This window comes from Stomoxys calcitrans, chromosome 3 (genome assembly GCF_963082655.1).
Source record: "Stomoxys calcitrans chromosome 3, idStoCalc2.1, whole genome shotgun sequence".
Taxonomy (NCBI): domain Eukaryota; kingdom Metazoa; phylum Arthropoda; class Insecta; order Diptera; family Muscidae; genus Stomoxys; species Stomoxys calcitrans.
The window spans coordinates 77893703-77913409 of NC_081554.1; the positions used below are offsets into that span (position 1 = coordinate 77893703).

General features: G+C 39.1%; 2 protein-coding genes across 2 annotated transcripts in view; one reads left to right on the forward strand and one right to left on the reverse strand.

Moving 5' to 3' along the window:
* Positions 1-19707, reverse strand: part of LOC106082724 (uncharacterized) — a 579753-nt gene that overhangs the window by 357698 nt on the left and 202348 nt on the right. The gene's annotated exons all lie outside the window — the stretch shown is intronic.
* LOC106082739 (uncharacterized) lies at positions 17406-18607 on the forward strand. The gene is made up of 2 exons (XM_013245452.2): positions 17406-17493; positions 17561-18607. Exons 1-2 carry the CDS (start codon positions 17479-17481, stop codon positions 18158-18160), a joined length of 615 nt encoding a protein of 204 aa, XP_013100906.1. The 5' UTR covers positions 17406-17478; the 3' UTR covers positions 18161-18607.

Sequence of the window (19707 nt, forward strand, 5' to 3'; positions counted from 1 at the left end):
TTTATGGTCTCTTGTTTGATAAATTTACCCTTGAACAAGCCTTTAAGTGGACCATAGGTTTGATAACCTCTGTACGCTGCATCGCATGGACTTACCAGTACCTGATAACTTCCGCAGCCTTCATTTGGCTTTGTAGTGGTACTTTGTCGGTCCATTCCTTGGAAGGTAAAAAATCCAAAGGGTCCTGGTAGCCTTTTAGTTTCGTGATCACTAATTGCTCTTGATTTCACATAGCCACCATTTGGTTGGTCATAATCTTTTTCTTGCGGGATGCCATCAACAAAACTGTTACTATTAACACCATATCATTGTTTTAATTGCAGAAGCCACATACTAACATATGGGGGTAACGATAATTGGTCAGATTCTTTAGATTCCACTCCATATAACTGAGAGTTGGGTAAACGACCATATTGTTTACTTTGATGCTGTTGACTTCCAAAAAGGTTGCCATTGTAAACTGATTTCGAATTAATTTTTTGTTCTCCGTTAAATGCGAAATTTTTTCCATAGCCTTTGGATCTTTGTGACCGATATATAACATGGTCGTTTAAGTTGCTGTGAGTCTTTTTTCGACCAGTAATTTCAGATTCCAAAAGTAGGGCTCTTGTAACTGTCATAAAGGCTAAAACTACAAAGATCTAATAAAATAAAATTCCAATTTCTTATTAAACTTTAACATTCCAACAACAACGAGTAGTATTAAACTTAAACGAATGGTAAATATTTTACTTACGATATAATTCTTCATTCTTTAAGCTGTTTTCAAATACCTGTCAATTTAGAAACTGACTTCAAACTCGATATATTGTACTTAGCTTATTTAAAAGTACATACATATATGCATTACCTTTGATGCCCTTTATAACTGTATGCAATATTTTAAAAATAAATTTTGAATATGGTTTTGGATTGCCTCATCATCATTCATATATTTGTTGCTCAACTCGGAACAATCATTGAAAGTTCATAAAAAAAGCGAGAGTTTTCTGATTCATTTCAAATGAAACTTATGGATATGTAGTCGGAACAGCACACACTCTTTGGATGATTCAATAAGAGAATACTCATAAAATTTGGTTTGGTTCTGCACTCAGAGAATTTTGTTAGTAAAGAAAGCCAAAAAGTTTGCTGTAACAGCAGAAAGTATGCTGAAAATGGGAAAGCAGTAAGTTGTTGCTAAACAGCAAACATTTCCTGCTGTAAGGTAAGTTCAAGTTTAAAACTTTTGTATGGATTCATTAAAATTTTTAAAAATCTTTAATTTAATAATAGCAGACATTGTTTGCTAATATTTGCTTATAGTAGCAGACTACTTTTTTTTAGGGAGTGACATACCGGATAAAATGTGCCCGCTGCATTGTAAATTTCTTTGAACGATTTTACAACTGATTATAAACTCATAGACAAAAAGTCTGCTGATATAGAAAAGCAAACATTGTCAGCCCAATGTAAGTAGTTAATTTTTCTGCTATTGCAGCAGTAGTTCTGCTATTGCAGCAGTAGTTCTGCTATTGCAGCAGTAGCTCTGAAATTTCAGAACAGCAGTCCTACTGGTGAAAAGTCTGTTATTTGCTGAAAATGACTGCTGCTTCCTTCATTATGGGGTCGTTAGAATAAACAAGTGATGCAGTTCCTTTCCCAGCATCTCTTTTTAAGCAAACATATGATAAAAGCAAAAAATTGCTATGCTATTGGACCTAAATCAACTTATGATCCAATGGTCCGGACCATAATTGAACTGAATGTTGAAGACCATAGTTGAAGTCGTTGTGTAAAATTTCAGCCATTTCGAATAAAAATTGCGCCCCTTAGGGGCTTAAGAAGTAAAATAGGGAGATCGATTTATATGGGAGCTGTATTAGGCTAAAGACCGTTTAAGATTATAATTGACACGTTGGAGGTCATGAGAGACGTCGTTGTACAAAAATTTCAGCCAAATCGGTTAATAATTGCGCACTCTAGAGGCTCAAGAAGTCAAGATCCCAGATCGGTTTATATGGCAGCTATATCAGGTTATGGACCAATTAAAACCATATTTAGCACAACTGTTGGAAGTCATAACAAAATACTTCTAGCAAAATTTCAGCCAAATTGGATATGAATTGCGCTCTCTAGTGGCTCAAGAAGTCAAGACCCAAGATCGGTTTATATGACAGCTATATCGGGTTATGGACCAATAGAAACCATATTTAGCACAACAGTTAGAAGTCATAATAAAAGACTTCTTGCAAAAATTCAGCCAAATCTGATAATTATTGCGCTCTCTAGTGGCTCAAGAAGTCAAGATTCAAGTTCGATTTATATGTCAGCTATGTCAGGTTATGGGCCCATTTAGACCATACTTAGCACAGATAGTGAAAGTCATAACAAAACACCTCATGCAAAATTTCAGCCAAATCGTATAGGAATTGCGCGCTCTCTAGCCTCTAGGCTCAAGAAGTGAAGACCCCAGATCGGTTTATATGACAGCTATATCGGCTCATGGGCCGACTTGAACCACACTTAGCACAGTTATTGGAAATCATAACAAAAAACATCTCATGAAAAATTTGAGCCAAATCGGGTGAGAATTGCGCCCTCTAGTGACTCAAGAAGTCAAGATCCACTGCCTAAACTCGGACTGCGTCGACCCCAAAGTCCGCGGGTTAACCAAGTTTATTGACGGCAGTCCTCTGGCCTTCACCGCCAAATCGACTGCTCTTTTATTTCCCCTTACTACGTTATGGCCCGGCACCCAAACGAGGCGGATTTTGCCATCCTCAGAGAAGGCGTTAATCTGCTTCTTACACTGCAAGACTGTTCGTTACCTTACCGTCATGGTTGTTATTGCCCTTATGGCAATTTTACTGTCTGTAAAGATGTTCACATGCGACGTTGTCGCGTTAGCACCACACCACTTCACGCATTCCATGGTCGCACGGACCTCCGCCTGCAGGACCGTATTATGGTCAGGCAGTCTAAAACAGATCTCAGTCCCTGGGTTCTCAGTTTAAACTCCCAGGCCCACTCTGTCCTATAGCTTTGATACATTCATGTAACATGATCTTCCAAATGGCAATACTAAGGTTCCGTCAATCCAAGACTGTGCCGCTGACAACAGTGCCTTGCACTCGATCTCAAGTGTCATCTCAGGTATCTGATTGGAAACCTCTTCCCTTCCTTCCACGTTTCCTACTGTCGCCTCGATTATACCGCGATGATATGAGCTGCTCCCATCCTCAATCCATTCTTCCGTCGCCTTAAGTCTCATAAGCGAAGTGGCTGCCTCACATTTATTCTGTATGTCAATGGGTCGGATATCTACATTATTTGCCAGTGCCTTAGTGGGCGTGGTGCTCATCACTAGGCCTATGCCAAGACAACATGCTCTCTGAACCTGTTGTATGGTCCTTATGTTGCACTTTTTTCCATAGCAGTCAACCAATCTACTGAGGCGTAAGTAAGTATTGGCCTAATCACGCTCCTGTAGAGCCAGTGAACTATCCTCGGATTCAGGCCCCATTTCGAGCCTACGGCCCGTCTACATAGTGTCACATCTGTGAACCTTCTCAGTACGCTTCTGAATATGACACCTCCAATTCAGTTTCCTGTCCAAGATCACACCTAAGTATTTGACCAGATATCGATCAGATATCGAAATCGTCTTATTGAGGAAACGTGGTACATTAAATTGGCCCACCTTCGTCTTCCTCGTGAACAGGCAGATTTCGGTCTTCTCTGGGTTAACACTGAGCCCTCTGGGTCTAGCCCAGTCATACGCCAAATGCAAGACCCTTTCGGCCCGTCTGCATAGCTCGTTCGGATCCTTACCCCTAAGGTATTTGGGAGAAGAGTACCTATATAATATCCATATTGGCGCAAAATATCTGAAAGGCCGTACCAGCACCCCCAAACAGGACATATTTCCCGATGTGACCGTATAGGGCTCAGATAAAATAAGAGAACGAAAGAAGGCGCAGTGGAGAGTATAAAAAGCATGATGAATATATCCATGGTGTTGGTGTTAAAAGTCCGGCACGGCTGAACTTAAAACGTTTTTACTCACAGGATGGGGGTATATTCATTTTCTCATTCCGTTTGCAACACATCGAAATATCCATTTCCGACCCTATAAAGTATATCTATTCTTGATCAGGGTAAAAATCTAAGAAGATCTAGACATGCCCGTCCGTCTGTCCGCCTGTCTGTTGAAGTCACGCTACCTTTTTAAAAAATAGAGATATTGAACTGAAACTTTGCACAGAATCTTTTTTTTTTGTCTATAAGCAGGTTAAGTTCGAAGATGGGCTATATCGGACTACACATCTTGATATAGCCCCCATATAGACCGATCCGCCGATTTAAGGTCTTAGGCCAATAAAAGCCACATTTATTATCCGATTTTGCTAAAATTTGAGACAGTGAGTTGTGTTAGGCCCCTTGACATCCTTTGTCGATTTGGCCTAGATCGGTCCAGATTTGGATATAGCTGCCATATAGACCCATCCTCCAATTTAGGGTCTTAGGCCCATAAAAGCCACATTTATTATCCTATTTTGCTGAAATTTTGGACAGTGAGTTGTGATAGGCCCTTCAATATCCTTCCGTATTTGCCACGGATCAGTCCAGATTTGGTTATGGCTGCCATATAGACCGATCGGCCGATTTAGGGTCTTAGGCCAATAAAAGCCACATTTATTATCCGATTTTGCTGAACTTTGGGACAGTGAGTTGTCATAGGCCCTTCAACATCTTTCTTTAATTTGGCCCTGATCGGATCAGATATGGATATAGCTGCTATATAGGCTGATCCTCCGATTTAGGGTCTTAGGCTAAAAAAGGCGCATTTATAGTCCGATGTCGCCGAAATTTGGGATAGTGAGTTAAGTTAAGCCTCTTGACATACTTCTGCAATATGGCACAGATCGGTCCAGATTTGGATATAGCTGCCATATAGACCGATCTCTCGGTTTTAGGTTTTGGGGCCATAAAAGGCGCATTTATTGTCTGATGTCGCCGAAATTTGGGACAGTGAATTGTGTTAGGCCCTTCGACTTATGTTTTGGAACCATAAATCGATTATTGTTTTGGAACCATAAAAGGCGAACTTATTGTCCGATGTTGCCGAAATTTGACACAGAGCGTTAAATTAAGCCCGTCCCCATATTTCTGCAATTTGGTCTAGATCGGTCAAGATTTGCAAGATAGATCGATCAAGATATTGCTGCCATATAGACCGATATCTCGATTTAAAGTCTTGGCACCACAAAAAGGCGCATTTATAATCCAATATAACTGAAATTTGACACAGCATTTTAAAGAAAGGTGGTTTACATATATACCTGAGGTTGTGGGTATCCAAATTTCGGCGCGGCCGAACTTAACGCCTTTTCACTTATTTTTTTTTTTTTTTTTTTAGTTCGGAAAAGAGTTCAACGTTTTTCCATATAAATGGGAATAAAAATAAATCCACAGATTTACAATTTTCAAATTCTTTTTTTAAAACCATATTTATTTCCTTTTCAATGGCTTAAGCTATATAAGCACTTAATAACGTCGTCCGCCATAACTACCCTTATTGATAGCCTTCAGATTGCCAAATCCATGTTTGAACTCATCTAGTTTAACATTTTTTTGAGCACTGTGTGCTGTGTCGCCTGAAGTTCCTCGTCTAGGATTATTTCCATAACCTCCAATGGGCTTTGTTGTGGTGCTGAAGTCGGCTAATTTAACATTTTCGCCATGCTGTCGGTCCTGCTGACTATAAAAATATCCTTCAGTTTTCAGACCATGTAACTCCGAGTTTTTAAAATAGCCATTATTTGGTTGACCAAAACCTTTTTGTGCATCTACTTTCACACTATGTTTCTGATCATGGTCTTGTTGATTTCCAACAAATAAACTTTTGCCATAACCACCATATTGTTGCCTCTGTTCCTGTTTCCCACCAAAAGGTTGTTCATTAAAACCTGCTTTTAGACTATTTTGTTGTTGTGCCTCATTTTTACCATAAACATTGGAGCTCTGAAATTGATAGTCATTATGTTCGTTTGATTTGCTGTAGCTCTTTTTTGGACCAGCTAATTCGGTGCCCTGGTAACGTGCTCTTGTGGTGGCAATGACAGCAAATAGTACGAAAACCTAAAAATATTTTGCATTGGATTTTGAATTTTTTTAACGAATGCTGAATTTATGACTTACAGCGTATTTTGCCATTTTCTATCTCTTAACAAATACTTGTCAATTTCGAAACTAAGCTTGAAATAGAGATATACTTAGTTTATATAGATTTATCTGTTTATCTATATTGTCCTAAGTTCTCGAGTATGATATTTAAAAAAAAGATTTTGAATGTGGTTTTGGTTTGTGTTCTCACTATACGAGTATATTTTTTACTAGAAACCGAGAAACAAAGTCAAATACCGATTTTAAAAATGCTGAATCATTTGATATGGAAGCCTTGGCTTAGTGCTCGGGCTAGAACACATACTCTGGATGATTCAATGCAAAACCAGTAAGGAAGGGCAAAACTCGGGCGGTGCCGACTGTATAATACCCTACACCTACCCTATAAGTACAATGTGGGAGCTATATCCAATTCTGAACCAATTTTGATGGACCTCGGCGAGCAAATATGTTCAAACTGTAAAAACTACGGTTGACAAATGACACCATTATGGCAAATTACCCAAAATCTGACGAACGTATATATAGGAGCTATATCTAATTCTGAGCAAACTTCTCAGATAATGTGGTAGTCGTCGGAGAAAGCGCTGTGTATAATTTTGGCAAGATTGGTCAATAAATGCGCTTGCAGTGGCTCTTAAAGTGAAAATCGGGCGATATACATATATGACAGCTATATCTAAATCTGGTCCGATTTCTATGAAATTCACCAGTAACATTGAGAGTCATAAGAAAAAATTCCTGCCGAATTTCAAGAGAATCGGTTAACAAATGAGCACTTTATTGCAATATTTCACAAAATCGGACGAACATATATATGGGAGCTATATCTAAATCTGAACCGATTTGGAAAAAACTTCTCAAATATTGTGGTAGTTGTTGAGGAAAGCATCGTACAAAGTTTTGGCAAGATTGGTCAATAAATGAGTTTCTGTCACTCTAAAAGTTAAAATCGTGCGTTATATATACATGAGACCTATATCTAAATCTGAACCGATTTCCATGAAATTCACCAGTAATGTCGAGAGTCATAAGAAAATCCTTTCTGCCAAATTTCGAGAGAATCGGTTAAAATATGAGCAATTTATTGCAATATTTCACAAAATCGGACGAACATATATATGGGAGCTATATCTAAATCTGAACCGATTTAGAGAAAACTTCTCAGATATTGTGGTAGTTAACGAGAAAGGCGTCGTACAAAGTTTTGGCAATATTGGTCAATAAATGAGCTTTCTGTCACTCTAGAAGTTAAAATCGTGCGTTATATATACATGAGACCTATATCTAAATCTGAACCGATTTCCATGAAATTCAACAGTAATGTCGGAAGTCAAGAGAAAATCCTTCCTGCCGAATTTCGAGAGAATCGGTTAACAAATGAGCACTTTATTGCAATATTTCCCAAAATCGGACGAACATATATATGGGAGCTAATATTCATTTTGTCATCCCGTTTGCAACACATCGAAATATTCATTTCTGACCCTATAAAATATGGTTGCCAAGTATTTGCGGATTTTTTAAAAGAAAGTAAATGCATTTTTAATAAAACTTAGAATGAACCTTAATCAAATATACTTTTTTTACACTTTTTTTCTAAAGCAAGCTAAAAGTAACAGCTGATAACTGACAGAAGAAAGAATGCAATTACAGAGTCACAAGCAAAAATTTGTCAACGCCGACTATATGAAAAATCCGCAATTACTTTTTGGGCAACCCAATATATATACAAAGTCAACAGACTATTCTCTATGGAAAATCACGAAAAAACTCAAAAATGAGCCAAAAATCAATTACCCAATTCGAAAGTCTGGTAACTCGTGGACAAAAAGCAACTTAGAAAAAGCCTACACATTTGCCAATCATTTATACGATGTTTTCACCCCAAATAGCTCGGAAGAACCGCCCAAATGCTTGGAAACTTTCTTAAATGAACCTCATCAGCTTGACCTGCCAATAAAGAAAATTTCAAAAGCCGAAGTCTCACATGCAATAAAGATTCTAAAACCTGGTAAGGCTCCTGGCTATGACTTAATAACCCCTAAAATACTCAAAGAACTCCCTAAAGAAGGTACTGACTTCATTACGTTCATATTCAATGCCTGTTTAAAGCGCTGCTTCATTCCGCCCCAATGGAAAGTTGCCCAAGTCACAATGATCCAGAAACCTGGAAAACCATCCGATCAAGTCAAATCATATCGACCAATAAGCCTACTGCCAATAATTTCAAAGGTATTCGAATCTCTATTTCTTAAGAGATTAATGCCAATAATTGAGGAAAATAACTTGATACCAAATCATCAATTCGGATTTAGAAAGAATCACGGGACTACTGAACAAATCCACAGATTAGTGGAAACCATAAATTCTGCATTTGAATCAAAGCAGTACTGTACTTCCGCATTTTTAGACATCTCGCAAGCCTTTGACAAGGTATGGCATGAGGGTCTTCTCTACAAGGCAAGGAAACTTCTTCCAATAAATTACTATCTATTAATTAAATCATATATTCAAAAAAGAATGTTCTTCGTCCAAGAGGCCGATGAAATGAGTGATTTAAAATCTGTCAGAGCTGGGGTACCACAGGGGAGTGTGATGGGCCCAATCTTATATATCTTGTTCACATCTGATCTACCACAGACAGAGAACGCAGTGGTGGGTACATTCGCTGATGACACCGCTGTGCTAGCTGTTAATAAAAATCCACAAATAGCAAGCAATATGCTTCAAACCTACCTAAATACTTTGTGCGAGTGGCTGAAACACTGGCGTATAAAACCAAATGAAACTAAGTCTATACACGTAACATTCACACTTAACCACGGAAACTGCCCTCCAGTTCAAATGAATGAAGTCCAACTCCCGCAGGCGAATGAGGCGAAATATCTGGGACTATACTTGGACAAGAAACTAACTTGGAAAACGCACATAAAAATAAAAAGAAAAGCTTGTGATATACAACTACAAAAAATGAATTTTCTGATTGGACCAAATTCCAAGTTATCCTTAGAAAATAAGATACTTATATACAAATGCATTATAAAACCAATCTGGACATACGGTATCCAGCTATGGGGAACCGCTTCACATACAACAATCAAACTACTACAGCAACTACAATCAAAAACATTACGCAAAATTGCAGGTGCACCATACTACATAACTAATAAGCGACTACACGAGGAATTAAATATAAAAACTGTCCAGGAAGAAGTATTGTCACAACTCCAAAATTATAAATTGAGAATTCAACAACATCCAAACCCACTAGCAACAAACCTGATGAGGAACACTGAAACATTTAAGCGGCTCAAAAGAAAAGCACCGCAAGACCTACTGTAAATTTTTAACTCCACTTTAATGATGCATAAATAAATTTTATACGTGGGCCAACCACTGGGTTGGCACCATTAGTAATTATAATATACAAAATAATGTCGATAATAATGTAAATATCTATACTAAGATAGAAAGCATTAATAAAAATGAATTAAAAAAAAAAAAAAAAAAAAAAATATATATATATTCTTCATCAGCGTGAAAATCTAAGACGATCTAGACATGTCCGTCCGTCTGTCTGTTGAAATCACGCTACAGTCTTCAAAAATTTAGAAATTGAGCTGAAACTTTGCACAGATTCTTTTTTTATCCATGAGCAGGTTAAGTTCGAAGATGGGCTATATCGGACTATATCTTGATATAGCCCCCATATAGACCGATCCGCCGGTTTAGGGTCTAAGGGCCATAAAAGCCACATTTATTATCCGATTTTGGTGAAATTTTGAACATTGAGTTGTGTTTGGCCCTTCGATATCCTTCGTCAATTTGGCTCAGATCGGTCGAGATTTGGATATAGCTGCCATATAGACCGATCCTCCGATTTAGGGTTTGAGGTCCATTAAAGCCACATTTATTATCCGATTTTGCTGAAATTTGGGACGGTGAGTTGTGTTAGGCCCTTCGATATTCTTCGTCAATTTGGCTCAGATCGGTAAAGATTTGGATATAGCTGCCATATAGACCGATCCTCCGATTTAGGGTTTTAGGCCCATAAAAGCCACGTTTATTATCCGATTTTGCTGAAATTTGGGACAGTGAGTTGTGTTTGGCCCTTCGACATCCTACGTTAATTTGGCTCAGATCGGTCCAGATTTGGATATAGCTGCCATGTAGACCGATACTCAGATTTATGGTCTTAGGCCCATAAAAGGTGCATTTATTGCCCGAAGTCGCCGAAATTTGGGACAGTGAGTTAGGTTAAACCCCTTGACATTCTTCTGCATTATGGCCAAAATCGATCCACATTTGGATATATCTCCCATATAGACCGATATCTCGATTTAAAGTCTTGGTCCCATAAAAGGCGCATTTATAATCCAATGTCACTGAAATTTGACACAGTGACTTATGTTAGGCTCTTCGACACCTCTTCTACTATATAGCTACTTAAAAGACCAATATTTTGTTATACGCAAATGAACAATGACTCGTACTTATTAGTATTTGGTCCAAATCGGGACATAATCCCTATGGGAAATAAGGTATGCAATTTTCACAGGATTTTTATGAAATGTGGTTTACATATATACCCGAGGTGGGGGTATCCAAAGTTCGGCCCGGCCGAACTTAATGCCTTTTTACTTGTTTTAACCTTACCTAACCTAACTTCTTGGTGGAGACGATTATATCAAACGTAAGACCGAAAAGGAATGACAAACTGGACAAAACCAAAAAAAGTGCTACTAGACCATGTCGACAAGATCGACATTATGTCTCGGAAGCCCATATATGTTTGTTTTCATCTATGGAAAAAAGTTTATTCGTTTGTTTGCCATCTTGTTGACGTTTAACAAAATATGGGGATAAACCGCAGAATTATAATCTCCATAATAATACAAAGAATCGTAATTGTGTGTCATAGTTCGGTCGTGTGTTAATGAAATCACTCTGATAAGCCTATGCGGCACGGTTGTACTATGTCTTAGCGAAGTTGTTTATTTTTTATTTTTTTGTTCTACATAGATTTGACAAACCCAATGTCATAAAATTTTATTTATTGTCAGAAGTCAAATGAATGATCTCAGCAGTGATTCAACGAAATGTCTTATCACAAATTTTTTTACGTGAGGCTAGACTCTGAATTTAAAGCCTCCCCATGAAGGTTCAACGACGCTAAGTCTATAAAAAAACAAGTGCATAAATGATTACAGTTTGAAGGATAGAAAAGCCAAATTCATTACATTTGTAACACCTCGAAATATAGATCCATGACCCCATATAGTATATATATTCTTGATCGTCTCGACATTCCGAGTCAATCTCGCCATGTCCGTCCGTCCATGTGTTGAAATCACGACAGCGGTCGAATGCGCAAAGCTAATCGCTTTAAATTTTGCACAGATTCTTAATGTTGATGTAGTTCGGGGAGTGCAAATGGGCCATATCGGTTCAGATTTGGATATAGCTCCCATATAAACCAATCTCCCGATTTGACTTTTTGCGGCCCTGAAAGTTGCAGTCCGTTTGGATAAGAATTACACCTTGGAGAGCCTCAAGAAACATAATTGGGAGATTGGTTTATATGGGAGCTGTATCAGGCTATAGATCGATTAAGACCATATTGGACACATATGTTGAAGGTCATGGAAGAAGCCGTTGTACAAAATTTCTGCCAAATTGGATGAGAATTGTGTTCTCTAGAAGGGCCTTACACAACTCACTTTCCCCAATTTCAGCAAAATCGGATAGTAAATATGGCTTTATGTGCCTGGTGATCGGCAGATTGGTCTATATGGAAGGTATATCGAGATATAGTCCGATATAGCCCATCTCCGAGCTTAAGCAGCATATGAACAAAGACAGAACCTGTGCAAAGCTTCAGCTCAAAATCTAAATTTTTAAAGAGTGTAGTGTGATTTCAACAGACAGACAGACGGATAGAGGGACGGACATGGCTACATCGCCTTAAATTTTTACGACTTTCAAGAATATACATCTTCTTCTTATATATAAAAACCAATTTGTGTTTGTTTGTAGGTTTGTTTGTTTGTGTGTTCCTTATAGACTCAAAAACGGTGAACCAATTTCGGACTATATCTTGACATAGCCCCTATATAGACCGATCCGCCGATTTAGGGTCTTAGGCCAATAAAAGCCACATTTATTATCCGATTTTGCTGAAATTCGGGACAGTGAGTTGTGTTAGGCCCTTCGATATCCTTCGTTAATTTGGCTCAGATCGGTCCAGATTTGGATATAGCTGCCATATAGACCCATCCTCCAATTTAGGGTCTTAGGCCCATAAAAGCCACATTTATTATCCTATTTTGCTGAAATTTTGGACAGTGAGTTGTGATAGGCCCTTCAATATCCTTCCGTATTTGCCACGGATCAGTCCAGATTTGGTTATGGCTGCCATATAGACCGATCGGCCGATTTAGGGTCTTAGGCCAATAAAAGCCACATTTATTATCCGATTTTGCTGAACTTTGGGACAGTGAGTTGTCATAGGCCCTTCAACATCTTTCTTTAATTTGGCCCTGATCGGATCAGATATGGATATAGCTGCTATATAGGCTGATCCTCCGATTTAGGGTCTTAGGCTAAAAAAGGCGCATTTATAGTCCGATGTCGCCGAAATTTGGGATAGTGAGTTAAGTTAAGCCTCTTGACATACTTCTGCAATATGGCACAGATCGGTCCAGATTTGGATATAGCTGCCATATAGACCGATCTCTCGGTTTTAGGTTTTGGGGCCATAAAAGGCGCATTTATTGTCTGATGTCGCCGAAATTTGGGACAGTGAATTGTGTTAGGCCCTTCGACTTATGTTTTGGAACCATAAATCGATTATTGTTTTGGAACCATAAAAGGCGAACTTATTGTCCGATGTTGCCGAAATTTGACACAGAGCGTTAAATTAAGCCCGTCCCCATATTTCTGCAATTTGGTCTAGATCGGTCAAGATTTGCAAGATAGATCGATCAAGATATTGCTGCCATATAGACCGATATCTCGATTTAAAGTCTTGGCACCACAAAAAGGCGCATTTATAATCCAATATAACTGAAATTTGACACAGCATTTTAAAGAAAGGTGGTTTACATATATACCCGAGGTAGTGGGTATCCAAATTTCGGCGCGGCCGAACTTAACGCCTTTTCACTTATTTTTTTTTTTGTTTTAGTTCGGAAAAGAGTTCAACGTTTTTCCATATAAATGGGAATAAAAATAAATCCACAGATCGACAATTTTCAAATTCTTTTTTTAAAACCATATTTATTTCCTTTTCAATGGCTTAAGCTATATAAGCACTTAATAACGTCGTCCGCCATAACTACCCTTATTGATAGCCTTCAGATTGCCAAATCCATGTTTGAACTCATCTAGTTTACCATTTTTTTGAGCACTGTGTGCTGTGTCGCCTGAAGTTCCTCGTCTAGGATTATTTCCATAACCTCCAATGGGCTTTGTTGTGGTGCTGAAGTCGGCTAATTTAACATTTTCGCCATGCTGTCGGTCCTGCTGACTATAAAAATATCCTTCAGTTTTCAGACCATGTAACTCCGAGTTTTTAAAATAGCCATTATTTGGTTGACCAAAACCTTTTTGTGCATCTACTTTCACATTATGACCATATCCAACATGTTTCTGATCATGGCCTTGTTGATTTCCAACAAGAAAACTTTTGCCATAACCACCATAATGTTGCCTTTGTTCCTCTTTCCCACCAAAAGGTTGTTCATTAAAACCTGCTTTTAGACTATTTTGTTGTTGTGCCTCATTTTTACCATAAACATTGGAGCCCTGAAATTGATAGTCATTATGTTCGTTTGATTTGCTGTAGCCCTTTTTTGGACCAGCTAATTCGGTGCCCTGGTAACGTGCTCTTGTGGTGGCAATGACAGCAAATAGTACAAAAACCTAAAAATATTTTGCATTTAATTTTGAATTTTTTTTAACGAATGCTAATTTATGACTTACAGCGAATTTTGCCATTTTCTATCTCTTTACAAATACTTGTCAATTTCGAAACTAAGCTTCAAACAGAGATATACTTAGTTAATATAGATTTATCAGTTTATCTATATTGTCCTAAGTTCTCGAGTATGATATTTTAAAAAAAGATTTCGAATGTGGTTTTGGTTTGTATTCTCACTATACGAGTATATTTTTTACCGAGAAACAAAGTCAAATACCGATATGAAAATGCTGAATTATTTGATATAGAAGCCTTGGCTTTGTGCTTGGGCTCGAACACATACTCTAGATGATTCAATGCAAAACCAGTAAGGAAGGGCAAAACTCGGGCGGTGCCGACTGTATAATACCCTACACCTACCCTATAAGTACAATGTGGGACTTATATCCCATACTGAACCAATTTTGATGGACCTCGGCGAGCAAATATGTTCAAACTGTAAAATTAAGTTATGGGACCATAAAAAGCGCATTTATTGTCCGATGTTGCCGAAATTTGGGTCATAGAGTTAAGTTAAGCCCCTCAACATATTTCTGCAATTTGGTCTAGATCGATCAAGATTTGCATATAGCTGGCATATAGACCGATCTCTCGATTTAAAGTCTTGGCCCCAAAAAAGGCGCATTTATAATCCGATTTAACTGAAATTTGATATACAGACTTATGTTAGGTTTTCCGACATCCGTGTTATTTATGGTTCAGATCGGTTTATTTTTAGATATAGCTACTGAAAATACCAAAATTTTGTTATAGATAATTGAACTTATTAGTATTTGGTCCAAATCGGATCACATTTCGGTATAACTGCTATGGGACATAAGGCATGCAATTTTCACCGGATTTTAATGAAAGGTGGTTTACATATATACCCGATGTTGTGGGTATCCAAAGTTCGGTCCAGCCGAACTTAACGCCTTTTTACTTGTCTGATATCTGAAGGGAGGGCGGACCCTCCCCCTTAACCTAATTTTCAGAAACGCCAGATCTCGGTGATTGGTGGTGTGATTTAAGAGAAATTTTGCGTGCTCTCATATAGTACCCTAAAAATAAAAATTTGGTATCCAAATTTCGGATGGGGTATCTAGGGAGGCTGCCTACCAAATACATATATAGACCAATCACGACAAAATGGAACTCAATTGAAAGGTATGTAGGATAAGAAAGCGTATCTGATATCCAATTGTCGGACCAAACGTTAGGGGGACCACCCCAATCCCCAAACACCCGTACCGACCATGGCAATATGGGACTCAAATGAATGGCATTTGCTAAGTGTTTGGGGGGCCGCCCCTCTTAAAAACAGACAAATTTACGACCGTAGCAATATGGGTCTCAAATAAAAGGTCTTTGGGAGTAAAGCAGGAATCTGATATCAATATTCGGGAAAAGTGCCTATGGGGCCACAGTGCTGTAGTAAATAAGTGCTGTTTGGGGAAGGGGTGGACCCCAAAAACGTGGTCCCACATTTGGATATCAGATTCGTATTCTACTCGCAAATACCTTTAATTGGAGTCCCATATTGTCATGATCGGTAAATATGTGTATTGGGGGTTGGGGTGGCCCCCCTAACACTTGGTCCGACAATTGGATATCAGATACGTTTTCTTATCGAAAATACCTTTCATTTGAGTCCCATATTGTCGCGATTGATCAAACTACATGTTTGGTAGGTTTTAGGGTGGGGCGGCCCCCCTAGATACCCTATCTGAAATTTGGATACCAAATTTTTATTTTTTGGGTACTATATGAGAGCACACAAAATTTCGCTTAAGTCGCACCACCCATCTCCGAGATCTGGCGTTTCTGAAAATTAGGTTAAGGGGGCGGGTCCGCTCCCCCCTCAGATATCAAAAAAATTTAGCACCCTGTTTCCACCACCGGATCATTATGCACCATCTGTGAAAATTTCAAGAAAATCGGTTTAGTCGTTTCTGAGTCTATAAGGAACACACAAACAAACAAATAAACAAACAAACCTACAGTTTGTTGATAGGTCTGAGCTCAGGCTACTATCGGGGTCAGCGGGTGATGGATAACTGAACAACCTATAGGTCAGCTGTGAAAAATAAGCAACCCAGGATCACCAGCGGCGAAGATCGAGGACTTGATATAAAAGGGCATTTATACCCGACGACATCTTTGCGACATGGGGAACGGATGCCAGTTGCCTAAGCATCCATCCACAGCGTTGCTCCATAAATAAATGCAGTCCGGAGAGTGATGACCCCGTTGATTCCCCAATCACGGGAAACTTGAACCTGGCACGCACAATGGAATATGATTAGAAGAACTAATTTGGATTTTAAGCTACTAGCTGTCTTCTGTTGTATTGCGTTACCTGACTAGTCGGAAGTGACATCCTTCCGAAATGGCTTTCAGGCTAATGCCAAAGTTGCCTCCGTCCCGTTAGACTCTGCCAACGCTTGGGGAAAGCTTTATGACTCGTTACCATTAAATTGGTAATGTAGGTTCTGTTGATACGATATCCACATTACTGCTCGACTTGTGTCTAAGCCCAAGTACTCATAAGGTCTTGCATCATCCCTCGCGGTGATCTCACTTCTTGCAATGGCACACCAGGGGTCAACATAAAAGGAGGACACAGATAACGGCTTCAAGTTGGGACCCCAATGCACTAATGGATACACCAACAGGCAGGAGAATAGAAGATAAAGGTATAGAGTCAATCTTCTGGAGCAGCTCCAAAGCTGCCCAAAGCTGTTTCGCTATAGAAACATAAGGGACTCAAATGCTCACACCTTGCGGAACTGTGACTCAGCCGAAATATCAAGGAAGTAACATCCCAAGCAGCCCACGGGGCACTGCCGATGGGAGAATCTTCCAGACGCAATGCGTCTCGAAACAGAAGTACAAAACAAAGATGAGGATATAGGAAAAAGAAGCCCTAGCAAGGTGCCACACCGTCTTCGGAAATTGAAGGCAGCAATAGGCAAGCAGAGAAACATCAGTAAAGAAGTTCAAGCGGTTCAGATCGGACAAGGAAATACAGGGTCAGGCGTTAATAGGTTAACCTTTTATGAGTAATATTGCACTTATTTGACTTAGAACTGCTATATGATACCTAAATTGTCATACCATCTCCTTCTTATTTTCGAAAAGAGTATGAAAAAAGAAATAATAAAACCAATCAATAACAATATTCCGAACATTCGTTGTTCGTTATGGTATGTGCAAATGTTTATTTTATAAATTTTTGTATAAATACAGATTGATGGCAGACTTTGCGAATTATTGTAATTCTGCATTGAATCAAATGCACATTTAATTCTATTTGCTTTTATTTTGAACGAAATTCTTTTGAAACAATGCTAACGCAAGTGGTGAGTTGTGAAATTTGTGAGAATGTATCTGCTGATGCGGAAAATTTTAAAATTGATGCATTTGCAGTTGGTGTTTGTGGCTATGCTCGGAGTGGCATTAGCTCATCCCGGTGGCTATGGTGGAGGTGGTCATGGAGGCCATGGTGGTAGCGGTGGTGGTGGTGGTCAAGTTGGCTATGGCAGTGGTCAACAAGGCGGTGGCCATGGATTAGAACAAAATGCAGGCTATGGTGGTGGTCATCAGGGTGGAGCTGGTGGTTTTGGTGGTGGTCATCAGGGTGGAGCTGGTGGTTTTGGAGGTGGCCATCAGGGTGGTTCTGGTGGTTTTGGAGGTGGTCACCAGGGAGGTGCTGGTGGTTTCGGAGGTGGTCACCAGGGAGGTGCTGGTGGATTTGGTGGTTCACATCCAGGCGGATTCGCTGGTCCACAAGGTGGTCATGTTGGCGGAGCGGGTAATTTCGGAGGTTCACATCCCGGCGGCTTCGCTGGACCACAAGGTGGTCCTCAAAGTGGATATGGTGGTGGATTTGGAGGCCCACAGGGTGGACATGGTCATGGTGGTAGTTTTGGCGGTTCACAAGGTGGAGGTCATGGTCATGGTGGACATGGTCATGGTGGGCATGGCCATGGTGTTGATCAGGGTGGTTATCAAAGACATGGTTACTAAATCCAAAGAGTTATAAAATAATGTTATAACTTAAATGAAATTAATTATTGCTAATAAGACACATAAGTAGGAGAATTTGCACTCACTAAAAAATTTAGAAATTTGTTTAAAAAATATATTTTAAAATATATTTATAAATGTATTATTTTATTATTAACTAGTTGAGCGGGCGGAGCGGGCCCGGCTGCGCCTTCATTTACTTTATATGAAGCAAAATTTTCCTTTGAATATTTATTTTCGACAATTAAAGAGCTTTTAGTGAGATACCATTCTACGAAAATAGTATATCGCTTGATCTACAGTTTAACAATATAACTGCCTTTATCTGAATCCCATATGACCTTTAAGTTTGGATGTAAGGTGTACTCCATTCTTAAAATACTTTATTTCAGGCCGATATTCTCATGATATCTGATTTAGGGGTGTTTTCGGGAGTGAGGTGGTCCCCCAGAGACTTGGCCCTGAAAAAATATCACCATCGTGCTCTTCTCTCAAATACCGTTTATTTTAACCCCATATCGCCATAGGTTTAAGGGGAGTTTACACGATGAGGCGTCCCCCAAACTCATGGCCCTAAAATTGGTTATCAATTTCTTTTTCTAATCCCAAATACCTTTCACTTGAGTCATATATTGGTATGGTCGAAAATTTTTACTCGTTGGGGGGTGTTTTGAAAAAGGGGTGATGTCCTAAATACATGGTCCTACATTTGGATATCAAATTCGTATTGTACTCCCAAATACCTTTATTTGAGCCCCATATTGCGATGGTCAACAAAAAATTGCTGTTTGTGGGGTATTTTGGGCAAGGGGTAGACCCCCAGAAAATAGGTCCCGAAAGTGGGTATATCTTTTATTTAATCCCCATAATCCCATGGTCAATAAATAAGTCCTGTTTCGCGGGTGTTTTGGGGAATGGGTGGACCCCCAAAAAAGTGGTGCCACATATGGATATTAGATTCGTATTCTTCTCGCAAATACCTTTCATTTGAGTACCATATTGCCATGGTCGGCAAATATGTCAGATTTAGGGGTGTTTTGGGGGTTGGGGTGGTCCTCCCCTAATACTCGGTCCGACAATTGGATATCAGATACGTTTTATTATCCTAAATACCTTCCATTTGAGTCCCATGTTGTCGTGATTGGTCAAAATATATATTTGGTAGGTTTTAGGGAGGGGCGGTCCCCCTAGGTACCCCATCCGAAAATTGGATACCAATTTTTTTTTAGATTACTATAAGAGAGCACAAAAAATGTTGCTTAAATCGCACCACCCATCTACGAGATCTGGCGTTTCTGAAAATTAGGGCAAGGGGGAGGGTCCGCTCCCCCTTCGGATATCAAAAAATGTAGCACGCTTTTTTCACCACGGGATCATTTTGCACTATCAGTGAAAATTTCAAGAAAATGGGTTCAGAAGTTTTTGAGTCTATAAGGAACACACAAACAAACAAATAAACAAACAAAACAAAACCAATTGTTGGATATCATAACAAAGCACGTTGTGCAAAATTTTATTCCAATCGAATTGCGCCCTCTAGCGGCTCA